The 13,711-nt window shown below is 52.1% G+C and overlaps 1 protein-coding gene across 3 annotated transcripts in view; it reads right to left on the bottom strand.

The window, feature by feature from the left end:
• Positions 1-793: 793 nt before the first annotated feature.
• BTK (Bruton tyrosine kinase) overlaps positions 794-13,711 on the bottom strand; it is a 29,148-nt gene continuing 16,230 nt past the window's right edge. For 2 of the 3 annotated variants that reach the window (XM_048862882.2, XM_075132399.1), the window contains 14 exons: positions 10,859-10,987; positions 10,629-10,693; positions 9,743-9,924; positions 9,089-9,151; positions 8,238-8,292; positions 7,262-7,344; positions 6,963-7,090; positions 5,695-5,769; positions 5,232-5,403; positions 4,667-4,883; positions 2,469-2,533; positions 1,963-2,081; positions 1,653-1,810; positions 794-1,286 (listed from right to left, as the gene is read on the bottom strand). In XM_048862882.2, the coding sequence (XP_048718839.1) occupies positions 1,215-1,286; positions 1,653-1,810; positions 1,963-2,081; positions 2,469-2,533; positions 4,667-4,883; positions 5,232-5,403; positions 5,695-5,769; positions 6,963-7,090; positions 7,262-7,344; positions 8,238-8,292; positions 9,089-9,151; positions 9,743-9,924; positions 10,629-10,693; positions 10,859-10,987 (1,583 nt within the window). In that variant the 3' untranslated portion in view covers positions 794-1,214. The remainder of the gene's footprint in view (positions 1,287-1,652; positions 1,811-1,962; positions 2,082-2,468; positions 2,534-4,666; positions 4,884-5,231; positions 5,404-5,694; positions 5,770-6,962; positions 7,091-7,261; positions 7,345-8,237; positions 8,293-9,088; positions 9,152-9,742; positions 9,925-10,628; positions 10,694-10,858; positions 10,988-13,711) is intronic. The other variant, XM_048862881.2, reaches the window with a different exon arrangement.

Genomic DNA, 13,711 nt, shown 5'->3' with positions numbered 1-13,711 from the left:
TTTAAGAAAATTAGGTTAGGTCATTTTCAGGGGAAAAAATCTCCTGAAATAGCTTTAGTCACAGTTGGCAATCCTAATAGGTGCCTGTTACCCCCACCCCGTCCCAATTTTACACACTTGCTGTCTGGTCCCCCTACCTGGGGGAGACGCACCCCAGCCAGCCTGTGCATGTGGGGCTGCGTGGTGGGCCCTAGGGGGACGTGCCTCAGCCAGCCCATGTGGGTGTGGCTGGGGGGTTGGCTGCGGGTTGGGCCCAGGGCCCTGCGAGATGTGTCCTAGCCAGCCCATATCTGCAGGGTTGGGGGCTGGCCGGGCTGCAAGGCAGGTCACTCGGGCCGAGTTGCACCGCACGGTGGGTCGGCATAAGTTGCCTCGTCTCAGCCTCTGTGTGCATGTGTCCATGCTCCAATTTGTCTTTGGCCATCATACACAACCCCTTATGGCAATGCAGCAAAACCACTTCCCTGACTGACAGGGAGCCATGTGGTCCTACTGGGGATGATGCTGTGAAGGTGCAGATATTGTGCAACCTCTGTCAATCCTACCAGTCCTCCAACAGCTGCCCCATAATGCCTCATTGCCTGCAACAGGGACCACTGTGGTCACCATTATGACCACCACTGACAGGTCATGGAGACTGGAAGCCATCCCAGTATTTCTGAAATGCCTTTTCTTGATTGTCCAGTGGCAAGCACACCTAGTAGCACTCTCTTGTTGTGGGCCACTGCCTAGCCAACCATACCAGAGCTGCATGCTAGACAGGAGCTATTGGATCTCAGTGACCCAATTCCTCTCAATTTGTACTGTTTTATTTTACAAAAATCCCTAGTTCCTGCACCCCATGCAGGGGCCATTAGTACCTGGCTATTACCATTTATAATCCCTTCAGTCTCTGGGCTATAGCAAGAGCTCAGTGCAGCAGTGAAGTGCTGCTTTCAAGGATCCTTTCTCCAGGGAGGTTCCTGATCTGTAACTACAAGTGAGTTGATATTCTCTTTAGTATCAGGAGGGCTCCAACACAAGTGAGTTGTTGGATTGTGGGAGAAGCTAGGGTCCGATGCTGTTTGGTGGATCCAGATATTTTCTCCCTTTCTGGGTATGGCAGGCTCTTTTAGGACTCTTCCAATGCCTGTTAGGGCAGGTTTGTTAGTCACAGAAAAGATTAAATGGCAAAAATAAACACTAATAAATGACAGCTTAGTTCAAGTAGCAGTTCAGGGTTCATCATCTGCTATGTCGAGGATATTTCCCAAAAGGACTCTGAAGGTTGGTCGCTCCTCTGCTTTCTGAAACAAAAAAAAAAAAACGCAGAGGAAAATACTAGTGAAGTAGAAACCTATGATTAAATAAATACTGGAGCCTTGTCTATGCTAGGAGAGTTTTGCTGATGTAGATATACCAGTAATAATTGCATCTATACCGGAAGGATTTTGCTGATTTAGCCATGCTGGTAAAAAAAAAAATCATACCAAGTCAGCTATACTTTATAAATTATAAGTGTAAAGCAGGCCTGGGATAAAAATCCTCTTCCCCCCCAGGACCAGATGGCATTTGCAGAGCAAGATTTGGTTCACTGGATGGAGTGACTATGGAGACTTGCAGATGGGTTGTGGTAGACATGAAGGATGTGTACTGGTGGGAATAAAGCCTACCTCATGCCAGCAGCTGTACATGATGGCGTAGAGTCTCTCCGAGGCCAGCTGAGGTCGATAGAGACGCAGTCCTTGGGTGACGTGGTCTGTTGTCTCACTGTTGTTAAACCTCTCGTAGGGCATCTTTCCCAGAGAGTAAACCTCCCACATCAGAACCCCTGTCAAACAGAAATGCACAGGGACAGTTCATGGGGCAGAAAGGGATATAGGATCATATCTGAAGCAGTTTCCTAGAGGAGCTGATTCTCTCTGAGTCCACTCAACCACTCTTTCCCTGTCAGCAACTTGAAATTTTGTCCTCCCAACTCACCAAAAGCCCAGACGTCAGACTTGCTGCTGAATTTGCTGTACAGAAGGACCTCTGGGGGAGACCACCGGACTGGAAATTTGGACCCCATGGAGCTTGTATATTCATCATCTAGTACATACCTGCAGTAGATACACATTTTAGGTGATGTTGCTTCACATTTTTTTCCCCATTCATTCACTCTTTCATCTAATGAACCTCTCCTGCACCCAGTCAAGCCTGAAAGGAAATGGAGAGACAAGACAGAGACAGAGAGGGAGGAAAATACACATGGATGAGATGGATGGGGTGGAGGAGCGAGTGATAGAGAGGAAGAGACTGGAAGAAGGGAGAAAAAGCTTGGTGAGAGATTTGGATGAAGAGAGAATACAAGCAGAAATGGGAGAAAAGAAAAAAAAGGGTGAGAAGGAGGAGGAGAGTGAGAAAGGGATGAAGAAGATAAAAGAGATGCAGAGAAAAAGTGTGAAAGAGAAAGGAAGAGAGACGCATGTGCATGCATGTACACTGACCTGGAAAGGCCAAAATCGGAGACTTTCACAATTCCTTGGTCATTCACCAAACAGTTGCGAGCAGCCTGTAGGCAGAAAGATGGGAAGAGTCATAGTATCAGCATTGAATATGGCATATGAAATACACAAAGCACACTTCCCTGAGGGGGAAATCACTGCAGCAGTGACCATCCCCCATAACAAACAATGTGCCAGGCACAAAATGGCTTGCCTTGGTCTCCGGCTCAGAGGAAGGCACTGGTTGCCAAATCACAGCAACATGGCAGCTCATGTCATAGAGGAACATGAACTAAGATTTCTCTAGGTCATGTTACTGACACCAACCATGGGGAGGAGAGGACTGAGCTTAGCAGAAGTTGGCGTTTCACCCAAGACATGTCAGAAAGACTTGGCAGATACAGATGCACCACAGCTAACACCATTCTTGCATTGCTACAAGGTAGATCAGGCCAGGTTGGAGATTTTACGAGCAGCATTAACCCTACTCAGCATCTTCCCAGGTCCTTTAACTAACTCTGCACCATCAGGATTAGAACTGGAAATTCTGCTTACATGTTACCCAGCCAAATGGTTCATTTTAGCTCTTGTATTAAATTTTCAGCCTTCTTTCCCAAATATCTCTCAAGTGCTGAGGCCCTGACTTTTAAAGCTGTCTTCGGATTTGCAATGCTAGTTTATGGGTGCCAATAATTTTTCTCATTTTCACACTCACAGGTACTGCAGGTCTGTTACAATAGAGCTTTAACTACCTGATTTAACAGACATCTAGGTGACGTTAACTGCATCAGCAAATTGCAGACATAAAAAGAGAGTCATGCTTTTAAAAATGGGGTCCTGAGATTTGGCCTACATTTAAAAGTTAGGTTGACATAGCTAGACATAGTTACGTCAGTCCGGGGTGTGAAAAAAACACAACCCTGACCTAACTCCCAGTGCAGACACAACTCTGTTGATGGAAGAAGAATGCTTCTGTTGATGTAGCTAACTTTGGGAAGGTGGTGTCCCTACACTGATATCAAAACCTCCTCTGTCAGTGTAGGTTACATCTATACTAGGGGGTTACCCTGGCATAGCTAAGTAGACACAGCCTGAGTCTTTTCTTTTTTCTACTACATTTGACTCAAAGAGAATCCTGCCCGTGTTGCCCAAAGCAATGTCTACCACTGCCTGAGACCAGAGAGGTCCTCCAGTCCTACTTATTCGCTGAGAGCACCAAGTGGGCAAAAATGTGGTTGAAAAATCTTGTGCTTTCTTCAGTCTCTCTACTAAACGGCAAGAGGAGCAGAGGCTTAGGAGGGCTGGACTGTACATATGGTACACACTACTCATATTCTGGGAGGGAAAGGAAGGTGAGAGAGATGCTTTGCAGAGAGAAGGCTGCATGGCTGCCTCTACGTGCTCATGAACAAGCTGGGCTCAAATCAAACTGGTCAAATCAATGTAAAGGAATATGTCGAACTTGCTTCACTGAGTCAGTTCATTAGTTCCTCCAACCCAAAATCCTCTCCAGCAGTAGCTGAACTCTTCAAAGGATGCTAACCCCTGGGCTCTTCCTGGGAGGAAATTCTTTGCTGACCCCTGCAGCAATCTGCTGATTGTCGAGAACATGAGATTTGAAGTTGATTTCCCTCTCCATCTTTAATCTACCTAACTACAACTACAATCAGGCATTGAGTTGTCCAGCCCCAGGATATGACTGTAACCTCCCACATCAGTGACTCTCACAGGGTCATTACACCCTAAGTGAAAAATCATTTCCTGTTATTTGTTCTCAGTTCACCACCCATGAGGCTGTGTCTACACTGCCACTTTCAGCGCTAAAACTTTTGTCATTCAGGGATGTGAAAACACACCCCCGAGCGACAAAAGTTTTAGCGCTGAAAAGTGCCAATATAGATAGTGTTTGTGCTGGGGGTCACACTCCCGGCAATAAAGCTACCGCCGCTCGTTAGGGGTGGGGGTTTTTTATCGTTGGGAGAGCTCTCCCCCGGCGATAAAGTGCGTCTACGCTGCCCATGTCACAGTGCTGCCGTGGCCATGCTGTAACGTGGGTAGTGTAGACATACCCTAAATTTCACTGAGGAGAACTAGATTTTTTGGGTTGTGTCTGTAAGTTCAGCCAAGCCTTCTTCAATGACGCCCTTTGACTCTCACAGCACTAGAGGTGTATCACTCATCATGTTCCTTACGGACCCTACCAGGTCTCGGTGCAGGAACTGCTTGGATTCCAGGTACTCCATGGCCTCACAGACATCCTTGCACATCTCTAGCAGCTCAGAGGGCTGGAACCGCCCCCTGGTTTCCCGCAGGTAGCTCAGGAGGCAACCCTTGGCCATGTACTCGGTGATAATAAAGATAGGGCGCTGCTTGGTGCAGACACCATACAGTTGCACCAGCTTCTCATGTGACAAGTTCCTGCATTGTAGGACAAGAAAATAAATTAAACTGCAGAAAGTGGCTGGGGAGATGCTAGGAGCATGGAGACCGAGATCCTGGCAAGGGCAAGCATTCCAAGACTGGTATCTGCTGGCAAAGTTGTGGGGGAAGCGCAGTGCTAAATAGAGGTGGGAATGGCAGTGGTCTTTCATCGCAGAACAGGGTGGTTCCTCGAGGGCAGGGTTGGTGTCCATAGGTGGAGCAGTGCAGGGAATGACCAGGAGTGAATGAACCTGGAGGATGAATTCTGAGGATGTTGCAAGGCCAAATGAGACATCTCTGTAGTAAAGACCCCACAGGAAATGCACAGGATTTGTTGCCACTTACATCATGACTTTGGCTTCCTCAATGAACTCATCCTCTGACATGGAGCCCTCTCTGATCATCTTGATGGCCACATCAAACTGGCCTCTCCACTTCCCATGCTTCACCACTCCAAACTGTCCAGTACCCAGCTCCTTCAGGAAAGTCAAGTCTTTCGGGTCAATCTCCCACGATCCTGTAACAAACAGCAGCATGGGCAATGATGTGGAAGTAACTCACCTGGACAAACATATGCATAAGAAGGGATGCTGTTAAGAAAGGTGCAGGCGCACTGATTGCAGGGACCCTCGCAGCCACCCCAACCCTAGCCTGTCCTAGAAGGGAGGGATCCTGGTAGGGGATGTTCTAAGAGCTCTGGCAAGGGAGCAGCAAGTCACTGCAGGGGACGGTGCAGTAGCACTGAAGGCAGACACAAGCGGTAACGTGCAGTACCATCACACATGTATGAAAGAACAGCAGGCATTACCATAGCCCAGTCCTGCTGTGGAGGGGGCATTCTTTTGTTGTTGAGACACAGGGTATTTCAGTCTGGAGATGAGCCCTGAAACACAGCAAAGAGGTTACAGTGTGAGGTACATCCCTGCTCTATGTACCTCCTGACGTTCCAGAAAAGAACATGCGTCTCCAGCATCCATGAGAAGACAAGAATATTCTTGCATCAGCACAAACCTACAGTCTTTGCTTTGAATCCCAGTGCTGCCTGTCCTGTTGTGCTTCCTGGGGCCCAGAGTGTCACAGCCTTCAGAAACAGGGGGTGCCACAGGGTGGCTGGCCCCTTTAAGGGCAGTCAGTCCAATCTTCCTGTCTTTAAGCCAAATGAGCCCACCTCAGCCCACCTGTAATTAGCTGCCAACCAGCCTCCTGTGCAGTCAATTGACTAGTGAGTCCCTAGGAGTTCAGTTGGAGGGTTGCAGGCTTACAGAGAAGGGCTGCTCCCAAGGAGAGGCGCGCCTAGAGACACTAGCAAGGGAAGGTTGCTGCCTACTGAGTTCTCCCACCCCAGGGAAAAGGACTAAGGTAAAAAGAGGCCCCCCCGGGGGAGGGGAGGAGGAGGGCTGGTTGGATGTCACTGGCTACCGCTGGCCTGACTTGAGGAGCATAGCCCAACAAAGAGGGCAGTGGGTGTCCTGGGCCAAGAGGGAGGGGCCTGAGAGGAAGTCCTCTCAGCTCTAAGGAGGGCTGGGAAGACCCTGACTCTAATGCAGGATTCTCATTACACCAAATAAATCAGACTCCAGGAGAAAGGGAATACTGTTTCAAGCTCTGGATATGAGCGGTTTATTTCTGAATCCAAGGAGAAGAGGAAGCATGCCAGCAGGGTCTTGGTGTGCCACAAGGGGGTGCTCTGGGACTGCACCCTGCTACTGGGAGCTTGACCAACCCCTGCATGCTTGTTCTGCGCACAGTAGTGCCGCTGAATGCAAAGCGGGAGTTTCATCCTGCCTTTGCTTGGATGGTTTCACCCTCCTCTGAATTGCTGCCCCCTCTTTGAGAGGTGGTTGCTTATCATGCCTGTAGGCTTCTGTTCTTCTAGGGACCCCAGCGATAGGGAGTGGGGAAATCATACCATGAACTGTTTCTCCCTTGGGTGCTGCTGCCAGAGGTCAGCTGGATAGGGGAGCCTTCAGCCCCTTCAGGTCCCATTGCTGGAAGGGAGATGCAGAGCCTGTGTAGGGTATGGGACCCTGACAGGAGTCTGCTCCGCCCGTGTCCTCTTTCCCCTTGCTTACTCACCGGCAGAGTTGTGCTGATGGTACATGATGAGCTCTGGGATGGTGTTGAAGAGGTGTTTTTCTGCCAGGTAATACTGACTCTGGGGCGTGGAGCACACCACGTAATGGCGGATCACTCCTTGCAGGTCCCTGCAGAATCAATCACACTCCGAGTCAGTGACTGTGGGGTGGGGAGTGCCAGCTAGCAAGGGAGGTGGGCCTGGAAAGTGGGCATCAGAGCTGGGGGAAGCAACGGGACAGAAACAAGCTAGCTGCCATACTGTGCCTAATGAAAGGAAAACAGCCTCGGATGGTGCTTACCCGGAGGACTTGGCAAACACAGAGACTGTGTATTTTCCTGTCTTGCTGGTGGAATCTCGGACAATGTAGCCTCCTTCTTTCCCCTGAAACACAGAGAGAGGGGCTTCAGCATGGAGGACAGGGCTGGATGTCTGTGAGGAGACAAGGGATAGAACCAGACAATCCAAACACACACCCCCCACACACACACACACACTCATACTCATTCCACGGGGGAGTGGGCAGGCAAGGGTTAAAGTGAACTGGGTCCTGAGGGGCTGGCTCACCGGAGGGGGGTGAAAAGAGGGCAGCATCTCCACAATCAAATGGGGAGCCCAGTACAGGCTCTCCCTCACCCTCAGGCTGGAGTAGATTGAGTTCATTTTGCTTTGTCTTCTGACTGGATTCTTGGCCTTGGCCATCCCACCCTGGGCTGGGCTGGGGCTAGTGAACTCTGCAAAGCAGCCCTCTGGGACCATCCATCTCTGCCTGATTGGCAGAGCCATTTCGCAGCAGGCTCTACTCTGCCTCCTAGTGTTAGGAACAGACCCCTGCCTAGCTCAAAGGAGGCAGCAGCTTTATAGTCTATGCACATTGGGCCAGATCCTGGGCTGCTGTAAAGTGACACAACCCCCCACAGACTTTGATGGAACTACCGCAATCAGCGTCAGCTGGGGATCTGGCCCAGCCTCGAGATGATGTTAATTCCTATTGAAATGGCACCACTAGCCAAGTCAGCGCCAGCCCTTCTCTGATTTTTTCAGCTGGCATGACAGCGAGGCTCCACTGCTCCTAGACGAACACGACAGCTTCCCTGTGTACCGCTGGGGCTCAGAGAGCCAGACCCAGAGCAGGGAGAACATGCTGTGGAGGTGACCCCTGGCTTTCCTTGCTGGAGGAATCGGGTCTGGGCTCTGAGAAGAGCGCAGCAAGGACTGCAGTGGAGAAAGGCTCCCAGCAGAGCTAGGTTGCTTATTTTTGCTGAAGTCACAGTCACCTCTTGCTTCAACAGTTGCTCGGCTTGGCTCCGGGTTATGTTTTTTGAATACCACCTGGAAAAAGAGAACATGGTCATGATCAGGAAGAGGCCTCTGGATAGGAGGCATTGTGGGGGTGGACACACAGCTCTGTGGTGACACAGAGGTAGGATGACCATACGTCCTGTTTTGGCCGAGACAGTTCCCTTTTTCAGCTCTGTCCCAGCTGTCCCTACTTTTTCACCAAAACTGTGCATTTGTCCTGGCAGCAAGGCAGAGCAGGAGAGCAGCAGCTGCTGCCTGGGGGGTCAGCTGAAGGCAGCGGTGCCTGCCAGCAGGAGAGCAGAGAAATTTGCTGCTGGCAGGCACTGCTGTTTTCAGAGCTGACCCCCCGGATGGCGCGGAGCTCAGGAGGTTAGCCCCAGCCCTGCTGCTGGTGGTGTGGGGCTCGGCCGGTCAGCCCCAGCCACGGACAGTGTGGGGAGGGCGGCTCTTGTGAGCCCTGTGTGGGGGGAGGGCCCTGAGGTGAGCCCCAGACTGTCCTGTTTTTAGTTTAAGAAATATGGTCACCCTATGCAGAGGGCCTGGTTGTGCGACAGGCAGTCACCATTCTCCAGCCCCACATTCCAGTGCTGTATCCTCAAGCAGGCCTGTGACAAAAGCACAGTAGGAATGAAAGGCTCTGGGGCAGAGCCAGCCACCTACGCCCCCTGTGTGGGGCGGAGGGGGTGGGAGTGGCAGAGCCGACCCCCCCACCCCATCTGTGGGGCAGAGGAGGCTCTGATGTTAAAAGCTGAACTCTACTACTTAATAAAGAGAGATCCCAATGAAGCCCGAATGCCCAACTGGCCTCACGGCTTCTCATACTCACTCAAAAATCTCCAAGGAATTCTTGGCTTTAGTGACGTAGTTATTGGGAATGTAACCTTGCTTCCTACAGGAGAAGAGAGAACCCATAAGACTCTCCTTAGGGAGCGCAGGGAGACCCAGGATTCCTGGCCAGAAATCCTAGTGGAAAATGGCCACGGAGAGACTAAAGCCCACTGGGGCCAAAGAGTGTCTCTCCGTGGACTCCGGTGGGTTTTGGATCAGTTCGGTACCAAGGGCATGCACAGCCAGCCCATTGCAGTCCTCCTCCTTCCTCTGATCCAAGTGAATGAGCTGCCTCTCCCTCCCTGATGCTGGCAAAGACTGTTAGCCTGCGCCATGGAGCTGCAGCAGGCCCAGGGGTGACCCCACCCAGAGGGGTCTGTCCCCAGCACAGACTCTGCCAGCACGTGTCTGCAGGGCGCACAGGCTGCCTACATTTAGCTTTCAATCAGCAGGATGCTGGGAGAGGGGACAGTTCCCCACTGGCTCCTGCACCATTCTAAGGGAGGCACACCCATGTATGGGGGACGTAGTTGCGTGCAGGGGTACATGGGCGCACATGTGCTCTGAGGGTGCCCTCAGGAGGGGGGTAAGTGTGTACAGGATTGTGAGTGTACAGGTCCCTCCCCCACATTATCCATGCCAGGACTCTTACCCGTTCTTGTCCCGGGCTCTCAACCAGGGCAGGTTGCTCTCCTCCAGGATGAAGTACTCCTCTCCCTTCTGCAGCTGCAGGTCCTGGGCGTTCATTGGCTGGTAGTCGTACAGCGCTACCACCTTCTTCAGCTCACTCGCAGTGCTGGGAGACGGCTCAGGGGGCAACGGCTTCATCATCATCTTTCCAGGGTGGGGGGAAACACAGAACACAGTGAGGGCCCAGCGTCCCGCCCCTCACCATGTGCAGTACAGAGCGCTGTTGTAGGGTTGGGTCCCTGATCATGCCACCCTGGGCCTGGCACTGCCTTCGCCCCACCTCAGCTCCTCCTGCGTGTTTCTCCAGTGCATTCACCTGCACCCAGGAACGGGTTAAACCAACATGTCCCCTCTTGGGGTCTCATTCATCAAGTCCTTACAAAATATGTACAGTTCCTCTGGCCTGTCCAGGCTCTAAGCCTTCCTTCACTCAGGGCTTCAGCTTTCCCCAGGCTCCCAGTTCCCTCTCAGCAGGGAGGACTTGCCAATTCTCCTGTGGCCCCAGGGCCTCTCTGGTGCAACTGTCCTCCAGGCCTTTTTCTTGCCCCCCTAGGCTCAAACTCCTTCCCTTGCCAAAGGGGCTCTACAGCCCTCCTCCTTGGGGTTCTGCTTGAGCTCTCTCAGGCTTCCCTAGCCTGCCAGCATCAGGAGCCTGCAACAGGAGAGCCTTCCTGCTGGCCTCTCTCTGGATGGAGCTAAGAGCTCAGCAGGCTGGCACACCTGGTGATCCTAGAACCACCTGTTCTGAAATGCCTTGAAAAAGGGGTGGCTGGCCCCAGACCCCCACTGGTCTCCAATGAGACAGACCACCCCATGACAAGTACCGACCCCAGCCACTCCTCTCATACCTGATCCTCCTCAGGGGTTGGGGGAAGAGGCTTCTTTGTCTTGCGATGAGACCCGGGCTTTAAACCTTTAAGATAAGAAACAAAGCAAAAGAAGCTGAAAAACTCATCAGGGTCAGCGAGTGGTGAGATGCTCGGAAGGTGATGGACCTGCCTTCCAGAGACGGGGCGAGGAACCAAAGCACAGAGAAGAAGAATGGAGGACCGACTGGGGGTGGAAGGTGGTGTCTTACTTCCATTCCTGCTCTCCAGGACCTGGCAACCCATGGCGTTTTTGGCTGTCTGAGAGCAGCATAGGTACTGGCCGTCAATCCAGAAGCAGGGGTGGTATTTCTGCACCAGGTCGTTGTTGTAACGGATCACTGCAGCAGGAGAGAAAGCCTGTTTGTACAATGGGCGATGTCCCCTCCATGAGGGGTAAGAGCTTCACCTCCTAGGTGCTCCCAGAATACAATTAATAAACAGTCAGATGAAAAGGATGGGAGGCTCCTTAGTAACTCACATCAGCTCTTCACTCAATGCCCCCCTCTTGAATCACAGTTGCACCTAACTATCTCTTCTCTATCAAGGCTTTGCTCTTACATACAGTACTGGGACATCTGAGTGTCCTGGCTAGCCAAAGCCCATAACTCTCAGTTATCCAAAGGCTGGATCTGTCACCCAGGGTTTGACCGAAGCTGCATAGTTCCTGGACAGAGCTGCAGAGTCTATGGGAAACCAGCTGGCTTTTTATCACCCCGAACACAGACATCAAAGCCTGCTGGCCCAATAACCCAATCCCCCATTACCTGAAACCTTCAGCCCTCCCCCAGGCCTTCAGGCAATGGGGATTGGCTTGTTTAGTGTTCGGTCATTTGTCCTCTCCTTCGGGTGCCTTTTTCCTCTGACTGGTTTAGACAGGGGTGAGACAGGCCTGCTCTCCAGCAGGATGCACCTTGGCCTGCTGAGGTTTGGCAAGTCCTGGCTTTCCAATGGTCCTGAAATTAGAGGCTCCAGTGGACAAGCTCGGACCAGACAAAGGAAATTGTGAGGTGGTTTTAGGACAGCTCTGTGACCATAGCACCTCGTACCCCCCAGTGTGCTTAGGGAGTTGGTGGTGGATCTGAGTGGGTGGCATCGCTAGTGATACTTCAGTAGCTGTGCTGGAAAGACAAGAGGGAGGAAGACATTAAAAACCAAATGCTCAGCCCCAGCAAGCCTGCTTTGCATTGCCCCAGGAATAGAAACCAGACAGCTGGCTTCATTGTCCAGCTGTGGCCTCTCCTTGTGCAGAAGGATCCTGCAGGGGAGTGAAGCCAGCACAGCACTGTCCTCAAAGCCCCTAGCTTCAGGGGATGGCTGAGAGTAGAGTGTGGCTGGAACACCCTTGCACACCTGCAATCCCAGGCTGCTAGGACAACTCCTTTGGGGCTGTGACAGTCAGCACAGTTCAGGGCAGCCCTGAGGCTGCTCTATGATGTTCCTCAGTACCAGGCCTGTGTCCAGTGGCCGGAGGGTCAGGGAACCATAAAAGGCATGCACATGCTACAATTAAACACCCGCTGTTGGCCCATGTCAGCTGAGCCGGGCTCATGGAACTAAGGCTATGGGGCTGTTTAACTGTGGTGTAGATGTTTTGTCTCAGGTTGGAAAAGGGTCCCAGAGCGCAGGCTCCAGCCCAAATGTCTACACTGGATTAAACATCCACCTAATTGACACGGGCAGCGAGGGTATTTAACTGCAGTGCCGACATGCTTACAGCCATGTTTGTGGTTCCCCTTCCCTGAAAGGTTCCAGATGCCAAATGGCCAGGCCTGAGGTTCTGGCCCCAGGCGTCCAGGCAGCAAGAGGCTGGGCTGGTGTGATGCCCATGCATTAAAAGATAAACGCACAGACAGGCTGGGAAGTTTCAGCGTTTTGCTCTGATGAGCCAAACATCCCAAGGGCGTGATTATGCAGCACAGCCTGTGAGCAGCTCCCCCGGGAGTCAATGAGAACGGCTCATAGCCAGCTGCTGCACAATCGCTCTGTGGGCCTGACTCCGTGCAATTACATACTGCCTCCAGCAGGCCCCTTCCTCCTTTAGCCCAGAGCAAGGGAGAGGCGAAGTGGGCCCCCAGCTCGACCTCTGTAAAGCCGTCACTCTCCTTGCACAGCTGGCACTAAACTGGCCTGCTGTTGCCTTTCCAAAGAACTGCTGTGGGGAAGCGACTATGGGTGGTTAATTCCTAAAGCTGCCCCTTTTCTCCCAAATGCGCCCACTCCAGCTCTGCAGCTGGAAACTCCTGTGTGCTGAGGAAGGTCAGCGCTGGATCTGGAGACACACCCAGGGCAGAGGAAGCGGCTACATTCTGTGCGGTGGCACTGGAAATGTCAATTTCACTCTCCTTGTGCGGGTCTCTCTTCGTCTGCCTGTTCGGGAGCCTCTTCTGATTCAGAGACACCCCCCCCAGGACTAGGTACTAAATCAGCTGTTCTGTCCTCATTACTAGGTGTCAGATGCACCAATGTCCCTGCACACAAGGTTCCATGACTGTCATGGCAAACTGTCACAGGTGGTTCTCCAGCACTATACTGCAGCACAGCACCACCCCTCACTGGAGAGACACCCATCCTCTCCCAGGAGCCAGGACCGGCCAGTCCACATGTTCTCTAGCAGCATCCCTAGGTTCCTGTCAGTGTGTGGCGCTCTGTTATTCTGGGCTGAGTTTGGCCTCTGAGGGCAGCAGCTGCTGAGGAGTGACGTTAAGGGCTGCAGGGTGGTGAGCTGAAGGCACAGCCATTGCAGGGGTATGGTTAATGGGGAGACTGGGGCATGCTGTCTGACAGAGTGGAAGCAAGGGGTAGGATCCAGGGCAGAATAGTGTGAACATAGCACTGTCACCCAGCTGAAGAGCTGATCTGAGCTACAGGCTTTGCTACATGCCTGCTGTTTAAGAAGATGGGGGTTGTCATGCAATAACTGACTTCCCCGTTATCAGACTGACATCCTTCCGGCTTGCATGTGTGAACTTCCCTGTGTCATTTCAGACAGCTAATCTCCCCACTCACACACAAGCCCACACCCACACACACAGCTCCATCAGATTTCAGCTGGCCAGAAGTGT

This window comes from Caretta caretta, chromosome 9 (assembly GCF_965140235.1).
Source record: "Caretta caretta isolate rCarCar2 chromosome 9, rCarCar1.hap1, whole genome shotgun sequence".
NCBI lineage: Eukaryota > Metazoa > Chordata > Testudines > Cheloniidae > Caretta > Caretta caretta.
The sequence above is the reverse complement of the archived record's forward strand: the minus strand, read 5'-3'. Positions and strand labels throughout refer to the sequence as shown.